The sequence below is a fragment of the Lolium rigidum genome, chromosome 7 (genome assembly GCF_022539505.1).
Source record: "Lolium rigidum isolate FL_2022 chromosome 7, APGP_CSIRO_Lrig_0.1, whole genome shotgun sequence".
In the NCBI taxonomy this organism is placed as follows: Eukaryota; Viridiplantae; Streptophyta; class Magnoliopsida; order Poales; family Poaceae; genus Lolium; species Lolium rigidum.
In genome coordinates this window covers 15691008-15703017 of record NC_061514.1, presented here as the reverse complement: position 1 = coordinate 15703017, position 12010 = coordinate 15691008, and the positions used below count along the sequence as shown (strand labels likewise).

General features: G+C 47.3%; 2 protein-coding genes across 2 annotated transcripts; both read right to left on the bottom strand.

Moving 5' to 3' along the window:
• Positions 1 to 3423: 3423 nt before the first annotated feature.
• LOC124670958 (auxin-induced protein X15-like) lies at positions 3424 to 3798 on the bottom strand. Its single transcript, XM_047207414.1, has one exon. It carries the CDS (start codon positions 3796 to 3798, stop codon positions 3424 to 3426), a length of 375 nt encoding a protein of 124 aa, XP_047063370.1.
• Positions 3799 to 8849: 5051 nt separating this feature from the next.
• On the bottom strand, positions 8850 to 9203 carry LOC124670957 (auxin-responsive protein SAUR71-like). The gene has a single exon (XM_047207413.1). It carries the CDS (start codon positions 9201 to 9203, stop codon positions 8850 to 8852), a length of 354 nt encoding a protein of 117 aa, XP_047063369.1.
• Positions 9204 to 12010: the final 2807 nt, after the last annotated feature.

Sequence of the window (12010 nt, the reverse complement as noted above, 5' to 3'; positions counted from 1 at the left end):
AATTCGGGTTGGAACGGTTGTGCTCAATCCACCGGACGCCATCAGATTCCCTCATGTGCCGTGACTCGTAATGGTACCCTGCTGCATTTGTATTATATATAGCCAAGACGTCATGCACACGAGCACTGTCATATTTCATATATGGTACTCTTTTCGTGCAAAAATGTAAGATGTTTTAGCTTTTTTATAGGTTCACTTATTTTTGTTTGTGTCTAGTCTACTTTTAATGTGTAGGTTCACTTCTTTTAGATTGTATCTAGTCTACTCTAAACATATTAAAACATTTTACATTAATGCATGGAGGGAGTATAAGTATGTGTACGTATTTACGAGCGTTTGGGTTTGTTAAAAAAAATTACATTGAATTAGCAGTAGGTCAGCCTGCGAATATTATCATAGTGTCATGAGCTAGCTGACAAAAATTAACCTAAAATTAAGAGCATCTCCAGCCGTTGGGGCTCCTAGGCCAAAATCCGCCGCTATTTAGCGCCGGATGGATGTAATTTTTGTCCTGGGGAGGCCCATTTTTCCAGTGGCAAGTCAAGGGTCGCGCTCAACCACCCCGTAAAAAGCGACGGTGCAGTCGCCGGGAAGGGGAACCATCGAGTGGCAACCGCGGCCATCGACGTTATTGAACCGCCGTAATGGACCGCGAAGTGGCCTCGAGACGCGAACCGCTGGAGCACTAACTCCGCCGAAGAGCAACCACCGCTCTCTTCATCCACAGACCACTACATAAACGTTCTGCGATCTACCGGCCGGCGCCATTCATCTCTTCACCATCCTCTATCGTCGGACACTTCAGCATGAGCAGTCTCTCTTTTCCATCGGACATAGACAGCGAGGGGAAATCGCCTGGATGGCGCCATTGGTGGGACCGGGCTGCATCATCTAGCAGCGACGATTCCCTGCCGCCGAAAAGCGATGATTCCCTGCCGCCGGACAGCGAGAACGAGGAAGAGGCTGAGGAGCAGGACGAGGAAGAGGCTGAGGAGGAGGAGGAGGTGGAGGAGGAGGAGGAGGAGGAAGAGGCTGAGGAGGAGGCGGCGGCCCGGGCGAAGGCGAATGCGGACGGGAAGGCGAAGGCGAAGGCGCAGCCGGCGTGCACCTTCGACGATGAGGACAGTAGTTCCTCCGACGCGTCGACCGACACCGCCTCTTCGGAGGAGGTGACGAGCCGGAATCGCCAGCGTGAGGACGATGATGCGGGGCCATCATGGAAGAAGTAGTTTTTTTCCAAAGTTTTTATATGTCTTGTTTCTGTTTTTCTGAAGTATTTATATGTAAATTGTTAATGTTGCACGCTCGCCTACAAATTTCTTCTATCTATTAAATTAAAAACTTCCCCCAAAACACACACGCGTTGTATCTCGGGAAGACGATGCGAGGAGGACGAAGATCGGCCTCTGTCGCCGACAAGTCGGGGCCACCAGACGATTCATGCGCTTTCGTTCGTCCGGAGTCCCCGAGCGCTTCCCGGGGGGCCGGGGATGACCTGGACTCTGCGTGGATGAAATTCCAAATCCGACGAAAACGAGAAACCAGGGAAGCGACTTTTCATCCTCCGAATGAAAGAAAAAGACGGTCTTGAAGGCTCATCGGGAAGACGGCTAGAGATGCTCTAAGCTTGGTGGAGTGTTGGTAGGCCGAACCAATCCACTCCCTGGCTGCTGGTGATACGGGGACCGATTTGTTTGTACCTTAGCTTCTCCGGGGAATCTCGCTACGTACGTGGCGATTGATCTGGTGACAAGAATCGGATCGGCCGTCGGCGGTACATTTGCCCTGCAGGAATTTTGTCGTCTGACACACATGTTCTTTTGTTACTCTCCATGTGCACGCGCCGAGGCAGGGAAACATGGAGCCGTTTTAACTTTCAGAACCGTCAGTTGCTGTCTTGTTTTGACTCGACCTGAAAGTACATATCCACATACTTCTGACAACAAAATAAGTTCAGATTGGACTAGAGATTGATACAGCTAAAGAAAACACAATCCACCTGTCTCTCATCTCGTCACGACGTGTGGCCATGTCTCATTTGCTCGGCATCTGAATCGGATCTGTCGATTAAAATATAAACGTGGACGGTGCGTAGATCTGAACCATATTCGGTCAGTCAAGTCACTTGGTCGCACTGCAAGAAAGGTTCAGAATCTGACGACATTCATGCGCCGTTGCATGTCCTGTTTTACTTGCATTGCGCACATGCAGGAGTTCCTGACCAACAGGTCCTGTAACGTGGTATTCGGACTTCGGAGTACACGTATGAAACTGCCATACATCTAGTCCACCTGTCCGCTGCTCGCTCCAGGCAACATGGTGCGGCCGTGCAAGCAATCTACACCAAACTTAGGGCATCTATACCGGATCGATCTATTTCGGACGTAAAAAATACCTGTTTTTAGTTTGTTTAGGTCGACCTGCGAATATATACGCGGTCGTATCTATCCACTAGTTCTTTTGGGTTGAAATGAGATAGTGTACTATTATGCTAAGTTGAATCCTACAAGTGTGACACCTTGTAGGCTTTGTAACTAGGGAATATGCTAATGTGTACCTAGGATGTCTCGTTTCAAGTTCTTCAACGCACTAGTCCAATCTCGTCGATTCTTTGCAAAAAAAAAAAGCTCCTAATATCTTGTGAAAGTGCCCAAATGAGTCTCCTCACGAGACCAGAAGAAGTTGTTAGGGTAAGTAGCATGGCAGCCCTCGCAATTGCGAGGTACCATCTTTAGCATGTCAATTATTCACTATTTTTATCTTATGTAAAAAAATCTTCTATTTATCTCCTTCATTATTGCAAAATAAAAAAAGAAACCTCTGTAGACCTATACACAAGAAAAACCATCACATTCGAAGACGGCGCTCGTCGGGTTCGTCCCTGCAGGCAAAACTATGAAAATATTGTGATTTTTGTCCCGCACATATAAAGTGTTGGTTTTTTGTAAATTTCAGTTTTGAACTTGTGGTTTCATGAATGGCACACATGAAGGGCCAACACGAGTTCCTCGGGTCAAGATCATGCACGAAACACACATGACAAACGATCACAAGTTGTATCTCTTGTACAACAAGATCAATGCATGAATGAATAAATCTTTAATTTTGCACAACCGAGTAGCGGAGTTACAGAGAAACAAACCCAAGAATTCGTGAAACATATGCTACCATCACGTACTAGTCTACCTACCCTACAATACGTGCATGCCCGATCGCCGGCGTTACGGCGGCAGGCGGCAGCATAGCACATTAGCACCACGCCCAGCCTTTGACAGGATGCTTTAAGCGCTTGCACGGTCTGTGCGCGTCCTGCTTTCGCCTGTTCTCGCGTCCGCCCGGAAGACAGTGCCGCAAGTTTGATGCCGCCGCCGCCGGTGCCTGCGTGCTTGAAGAAAAGGTGTGCCGCATCGTCGCTTGGATCGCTCAGAAGACGAGCTTCTCCACGTCCACCTCTTGTAGCAGCGGCCGCGAGTCGCCGCGGCGACGAATGGAGGAGCGGCGCTTCATGGAGGACAAGGAGACGCGGCGAATGACGTCGCGGAGGCGGTGCTCGTCGCAGGGGAGCGCGACGGGGCCGGAGGCGCCGGGCGGGAAGCCGTACTCCTCCTCGGCCTGCCGGAGCAGCTCCTGGAACGCAGGGTGGCCCAGGTGCGCCAGCCGGACCACGAACCGCGCGCCATCCGCGCAGACCGCCACGTGCCCCGCCGGCACTGCCCTGGAGCCGGAGCCGCGGGCGCGCCACCGCCGCACGGCGCGGCGCAGCCAGGCGATCGACGGGATCGTGATCACGTTGCACATGACGGAGGAACTCTGCGGTCGAACTCTCTTGTTGGGACTTTGGAGCTGGGAGACTTTGGTGGTGAGCTGTGTGATGTTCTGACTTCTGAAGAGCGAGGCGGCCGGGGAGGCGAATATATAGCTTCGACCGTGGGTAGAGGAGTTCGGCGCCGATCGAAGGATGGCCTGATGCCGCCGCGGTGGGTTTGTGTGTTGCTGCGCGACACACGACGCTGAAATGAGAGCGTGGTGCCAACCTGGGTTGGGTTCTCCCTGCAGCCTGCACGCGTCGGGTCCTGGCCCCGATCAGGAGAGGCATTAGCCATCCCTTCGTCCACCAAACTCAAAAGGAACCCTAAATAATTGATGGGGTTAATGAAGCATGTTAAGTTCCACTATTCCCACAAATCTATCGATTTCCATATGTTAGGCACTATAATTGCGTTGTAGGCAGCAAGCAAATATCTGTGCCACGCGAGGAAACAATGCAAGGCTTCCACGGTTTTCTTCTTTCCTTTGTTTCCAATTATGTGCCTAATGTTGTCGCAGAAAATTAAGTGTGTGTTTCTAGTAAAGAACCCAATACCATGCACCAACAGCTTCAAATGAAGTAAACTAGCTAGTGTATCGTCAAGTATTTAACAAATACTATCACATAACAAAAACTAATGACTGGTAGGTTTTAGAAAACCATGATAGTAGGAAAATTTATCAGAAACTGCAACATTTTAGCCGAGCTTTCTCGTGGAATGGAAACCTCGAAATTTTGTCGGTTTTGACATTACTTATACAATCCGAGCTCACATATATTCAGGTTCCATGTGGCATAGGAGGCGATTCTTTAAGGTTTTTTTTATACAGACCAGATTGCCTTGAACCGTTTGGATGTTTCACATTCTTTAGGATTTTATAAAATAAATTATGTAAAATAAATTCTAACACTGGACCAAAATATTATAAAATTCAAAAACATATGAAAGCTAGTAGTAACTCCAACTGCAGGATGTGATGAAATACGAAATTTTCAACTCATTCAAAAAAATCATAGTTTTGTAAGTTCAATCAAATTTTCTTCTAAAAGATCTTTAAAATTTGCTCTAGGTTAAACCATCTAAACTAAAGGAACATTCATTTGAAGTTTTTATAAAAAATATGAAAGATAAATTTTTAACTAAATAAAATAGGAACTACCAGACTAAGTCTGGTCCGTTCTTCGGGACAAAAGAGAAACCAGGCTCATTTGTTATGAGATACTGACTGTCGAAAACACCATCAAATTGACTAAATCATGAGATTTAGGCTTTATTGAAACAACTTAACCCAATAATTTTTTGAAACCATGCCCTGAATATTATGTTTCGGCTTACAATATTTTCACATAAGAGAAAATATACTTTATAAAAAGTATAATATTAAAAATGTTTTGACTCAATAATTATCCTAAGATGACACAACTTGGCTCCATTTTGCATAAAAAGCTCATCGATCTATCATCCATAGTTGTACAAAGAACCCAAAATTGTAGTAAAAAATACAAATATGTGTTTAGACCACCTAACAACGGCTACAAAACTGGCGCGAGCTGAAGGGGTCGCTGCCATACTCACCTCTCCATCACCGAAACTGGCAAAGCTTGCCGTAGTAGGCCAACGGAAAATCATCATGCTAATGTCCCAAAGGACAAGTGTATCAGAGTGGCAACCATCACCAAAGATATGAATCGTAGGTCGGAAGAGCCAAACACGAAACCACACCAACGAACATAAAAACCAACTCGTAACCAAGACATCCACGGAATACACTGATGCAGAAACTAAAAACACAACCTAAGCAAAAAAGAAAAAAAAAAGGAGCCCTTCTACCTTCGAAGGATCATGATCCAGATGCCTCCAAGGCCACTCGAGGTGCAAAGAAGTGGCTGCGGCGGAAACGAGAGGATGGAACCGTAGACGAGGTTTTTTTTTCCGGATCGCCTTTCTCCCCCCTGGATGAGACGAACATAGTTTGATACCTTGAATACAAAAAAAAAGTTATCGGAATTTCGACTTGGAGTTCCTCCTTGGATACAATTGAAGTTTAATTTCTCCTAGCAATCCCTATTCCCTGGCAAAGAAGATGGGTTTGTGACGTGCATGGGAGGGTGCCAATGATTAGAACAAGTAGTAGTACTGCCTCGTACTTGATGGTCACGGTTAGTACAGGTAGATCATGCCGATGCCGATGCGTGCATGCACCTTGCCAGCCGGTCACGCATGTATACACTGTATGCTACTGGTATTCTACTATTCTGAAACGTCATATATAGTACGACCCTTTTCCTATCAAACGCATTGTTTACCGACTTGTAATGTGATCGTGTAGGATCTTGATTAGATGATTAGCTGAAGGGGACGCACGATTTGGTGGTGGCTCAGTCCCAAAACGGGACGCCATCATCGTCCCCGCCGCAAGAGATTCCCCGCATGTGCGACGCCGGCCCCGGCGCGCTCCGTGACACGTACCCGCCGCTGAGACGTCGTGCGCACGAGCACAGTCTCGCTGAAGATGCGGCGCAAACTTTAATCGGAACGGATTGGATAGAGAAGATACGATGTGATCATGGTCTAGCTGACGATAATGCAAGTTCAGTGTAGCTGGGCCAGAACGAATCCGCCGTGGATGGATGCTGCCGATCTGGGAACCGATTTGTCTCTTTCTTTCATCTCCTCCGGAGCTACCTTGTGTGACATGATTCAGATCGGCGGAAATAGCCACGCATGAGGTTTCTTCTCTGACGGAACTGCTCCTTCTCCTGTTTTACTCGCCACTGCATCTGCATGCATGCGCACCAAGGGGAGACAGGTAGCCGCGAGAGCTTCAGAATTGTCAGGTCTTGTTTTGTTTCACTCCAACGTACTGACAAAACAAAAATGTTTTGAAGATCAGGCTACGAATGACTAACATATGTAGTCTCTTATCTGGTGACGACTCGTGGCGACGGTTCACTATTTCGCTACACCTCTGAAACGCGATGGGTTGATCAAAACTATAGATGGCCGGTTTGTCGATTGGAACCGTATTCTGTCAGTCAAGTCACCTGGTCACCGTGCAAGAGAGATTCAAAATCATTATCAATCTTTCCATGTCCTGTTTTACTTGACGCGCGCACGTGCAGGTAAGGTTGAAAGCCTACACCGCGAAAGTCCAGCTTTGATCTACTTTATTTTACTATTTCTAGTTTAAAATTTCTGGATAAATTATAAACTAAAAATGACAAAATAAACTAGAAGGTGTACTTTCGCAGGATAACGCTTGCAACCCTACATGGAGCAGTTCAGACATCAGAGTGTGGTTTCCTTTCTAGTCTAATGCACGCGGCGAGGCTGCCAAAAACACTACCCCTCCTGTTCATATTTCTTGTCACTAGTATAGATATATTTGGAACTAAATGTATGTATATACATTTATATTAGAAATAATTAATATGAATCGAAGGAAATAGTCCAAATTTTGCTCGCCGCCCGCAACATGGCTTTGCCATCCATGCAATGACTACAGTTGATTAACTCCCTCTTTCCGTCCAAGTAGTACTTCCATCCTAAAATAAGTGACTCGGTTCTATCTAGACATAAAAATATCTAGACGTATTTTAATGTGCACATACATGATAAACCAAGTTACTTATTTTGAGACCAAGAGAATATATATGCTCATACTATGATTTTATCCGCAAATCAATTGTTAGATTTATTAAAATGAAAATATGTTTAGATTTCTTCCTCGCCACAGTATCATCATCATTGTCTCTTACTCTCTTGAAAGTATACTCTAAGGTACCGACAGCTCTTCAACATTTTTGTTGAATGAGGCTCATTGCCATATTACGCGCCTCCCTCTCACTCTTGTGAACCGTTTGCTAGAGTGGTCGAGACTAAGGTTGGTTTGAGTTGAACTCCTGGTAGAAGAACCCCAAGGTTTATTCTTTTTTGACAGGGCGTAAAAGATTTTTCACCATTCATTAATTATTAATTAAGTATATAAAAGTGTCTTGACAAGACAAAGAAAAAACCAAAAAAAAAAGCCCTAATATTACATGATTCAATTGCTTCGCCCCCACAGCGACCCAAAGCTTGACCTCGCCTCTAATGATCTCAAAAACGATGGTCGGATGCGCACACTAGTTTTTCAAACTCTTGAATTCCGCTCCTTCCAGAATGTCCAACTGAAAAGCATGGTGATAGAAGGCATGTGCCTTTCGGTTAGGCGTTGAATTACTCGACATCAACATCCACCAAACCATGATGAAAGTATCGTTCGTCCACAAATGGGTGCGGATGGAAGTGATGCTTAGCCAATCCCGCGCCATTCACCAAAGCCGCTTGGTGTAGCGATAAATGTGAGAACAAATGCGTCGCCTTCTCTTGAGTCTACTTGCAAAGCGGACAAAGGCCGCAATTGTCCCAACTCCCAACCCCTCCCCTCAAAACAATCCATCATCAAAATCTTATTGCGGAGGGCCAACCAATCAAAAAACTTGACCTTTAGAATTAGAGGTGCCCAAACCTTCCAACCAACTTGCTGCCCCAAGGTTTATACCACGTAAATAAAAAGTTTAAACGCTTAACGGCTAATGAACTCGATCAAGGGCCAAGACAGGTTGAATCGCCACATCGACATCACGAACACATGACGAACGATGACAAATTGCATGTAGAACAAGAAGAGTTAATCAACCAACCTTTTAATTAGTTCAGTCGTACATGGTCCTCGGCAGTTACTTGCACAGCCGGGTAGAAGATTTACAAAACACAGAAAAAGAATCTTAAAAAAAATCGTAGCCTTCTTCAATCAATTACTGCACGTCTGCACATAGGCACGGGATAGAAACACGCTCGGGCGCTCAGCCTTTGACTGGATACCATAACACTAGCTTGCACGGCCTTCACGGCGGCGGCAGGCGCAGGTCCTGCTTCCCCGCTGAGCGCAGAAATGCATGGCGTGTTGCGTTGCTTCGACGATTTCACCGTTCGGTGCGCTGGAACGCGCGCAGGTTGCCGATCGCTCACAAGAAGAGATTCTCCCCGGCCAATCCCTTATCGCTGCAGCAGCGGCCGCTGGTCACCACCGCGACGGGAGGAGCGGCGACGCTCGTCGGACGATGACGAGGAGACGCGGCGGAGGACGTCGCGGAGGCGGTGCTCGTCGCAGGAGAGCGCAACGGGTCCGGAGGCGCCGGCCGGGAAGCCGTACTCCTCCTCGGCCTGCCTGAGCAGCTCCAGGAACGCCGGGTGACCAAGGTGCGCCAGCCGCACCACGAACCGCGCGCCCGCCGCGCACACCGCCACGTGCCCCGGTGGCACCGCCGCTTTGCCGGAGCTTCGCGCGCGCCACCGCCGCACGGCGCGGCGAAGCAGGGCGACCGACGGGATGGTCATGACGTTGCACATGCTTGGTTGGCTGTGACGAGCTGGAAACACGGCGGTCGGATGAGCGAGCGCGTTCGCTTGCTTGCTGAGTTGCTCTTGGTGTGGGAGCTGGGAGACTTGGTGGCGAGCTGTGTGATGTTGGGTGGAGTGGAAGAGCGGGAGGGACGGGGGAAATATATAGCGCGTTCACAGACACTGGTGGAAAAGGGGGCTTTGGTCGCGGTTGGCAACTGCCATTAGTCGCGGTGGCCCAACCGCGACCAAAGTAGCGCGACTAAAGGCCCCCCTTTAGTCGCGGTTCCTCACGAACCGCGACTAAAGGCCCATCCACGTGGGCCTCGGGCGGCGCCGGGCGGAGGACCTTTAGTCGCGGTTCTTCGCGCCAACCGCGACTAAAGGCCTCCGCAGGGTTTAGGGTTTAGCCCCCCCTCCCCCTAAATCTGGTTTCTTTTTAATTTGTATTATTTTATTTCTTTTGGGTTTTAATTTTGAAGGAGTTTCACATATTCTACGGTACTGTATACATACATGCATATGTGTGGTGACCCTGCATACCACTGCATGTTGTAGTATGCCAGTCGTTGATATAACATTCGCGAAGTACCATTCCGCAAATATCACATCCCTCAGAGTAGTACAACAGAACATAGCAAGGTCCATAACTCATTCACACATTATTACAATACATATACACAAGTCGTCTTGGAGCTCCTCTTGGGTCCTAAGAGGATATCTCCTGGGTTCGAGGTGAACCCATCTTAACTTACAATACCATTGTCTCATTAAACAAAACATTTATTTAAGCAAGCAGCTAAATAGTACGAGTTCGCGCTGCTTGACTACTACTACTCCTCCTGCTATCCTTATGCTTGTTCTCCTCCGGAAGCTCTCTCCGGATCCGTAGACTATGATGTAGTCTACGCCTTCCACTCCTCTCCGAGAGGTCCGGTTCCTCGTAGCCGATGATCTCGGCTCCATCATGGTTGTCGTTGTCCTCCTCCGGATGGTTCGGACAATCTAAGCATGGGATTTAAGAGTGGTATGAGTACGAGCGTACTCAACAAGTTCATTATAGATAAGAGGTGTTTAATGCACTAGCTACGATATTAGACCAGAAAGTCTAATACCAATGCAAGTTTTTATAAACATTTCTTCAATAGATTGCTTTTATTCCAAAGAGCTATGTCCGTCAGCCTTCACCGGTTTACTAGAACTTCATGGAGCTCCTTTCCGGCCGCGTTCGCAGTTCCTCAATCCCGGAACAGGGAGTGACAGGTCACAATTCTTTACACTCTGCAGAGGTGTGTTGCTTTACCCATAAGAGATCTTAACCTTGGTGCCAACCGGGCAGCTTTCCCGTCCACACTTCCTTCGGTGTGAGGCCCGGTATAAGGTCTAGCCAATCATGTTCCTCCGCTACCTCGAACACCCACCCTTTGTTGCATACCCCGACCCCGGGTCCTCGTCGGTCCCATTATTCCCGTAATTTCGGGGTGGACCCCGACCACGACAACAGTTTGGGACTCGTTAACCAAACTCCTTCGCCGGTAGCCGCAACCCATCATAGACCACATTACCGTGGGGAATTAGAAGGGGATCCCCACCCTCAAGTTGTTCCGCAAGCGACAACCGCTACGGTAAGCAACAGCTATACCGTGGGGAATTAGAAGGGGCTCCCCACCCTCAAGTTACTCCGCAAGATACAACTGCTACGGTAAGCGCATCCGTTGATGAACGAGAGGTGGAAACACTTTTGACTACTCCGTCCCACTCCGGATCTTATGGTTAACACGGGTATTACGGCACAAGAATCACTTGGCGACATTTGTTGTTTAATCCTAGATGGATAATAACCCTTGCAATGGAACCTCCACCATATCAACACAATCCATGGTTCCATTGCCCACCACATAGTCATATTCATAGTTATGAAAGTAGTGGTTTTGGTTTTTATGCAATAGTGATAACCATAGTACTTTGCAAGTAATTTGATAAAGATATTCAAATGACATGAGCAAGTGATGAACTTGCCCGAACACCGCAAAGTTCTGCAGCTTGGAAGGTATGGACTGACCCTTGTCCTCTTGTTCTGAAAAATAGCATCATTGTCCGATAAGGGCAATGGTTAAAGAAGCAATAATGCATGATTCCGAGTTTTAGGGTTTGTTTCCCCTTTCCGATGTCGTTTGCTATTTTATGAGAGGTTAGATACTAAGAACATCTTAGGGATACTTGATTTAGGGTAAATCCAACCTTGAAATGTTGTCAAGGTGTTTTGAAGTCTAAAGGTATTAATGGACTTATTTTTATTATTGAAAAATATATGTGTGATTTAAATGATTATTTAAATCCTCAAATTAAGACTCATTCTTAATTGTCTTCAAAAATTCTCTTTGATATTTTATTTAGGTAGAGAATTTTATGCTGATACATTTTCATATTTTTATTTATTTTTTTGGAGTTATATTTTATTTTAGAAAATTCTTGGAAATTCTTGTTTAAATGGGTATTTTGGAAAATGCCCAAAATACCCCTCGGCCCCACTTGTCAGGAGACCGAGCTGGTTAGGTTGGACCAGCCCACTGGGCTCGGTCCAACCGACCCAGCCGCGTCGTCTTCTCGCTGAGTCCTAACCCTAATCCCCCTCTCGGCTCCTGTGACGCCGAAATCGCCTCCGCCGTCGCCGTTTTAATCTGGCCGCCTCCGGCCATCGCCGGCGACGAGATGGTGTGGATCCGGACCGCCTCTCGACGGCGGACATGGTGGTCCGCGTCGATCTGACGCTTGCGTCCTCGTTCGCCCGCCATCGACTCCCCCGTGCGCCAGAC

Bases quoted from the DNA above. Each gene is read 5' to 3' on its own strand.
- LOC124670958 (XM_047207414.1), bottom strand. From the start codon at position 3,798: ATGTGCAACGTGATCACGATCCCGTCGATCGCCTGGCTGCGCCGCGCC.
- LOC124670957 (XM_047207413.1), bottom strand. From the start codon at position 9,203: ATGTGCAACGTCATGACCATCCCGTCGGTCGCCCTGCTTCGCCGCGCC.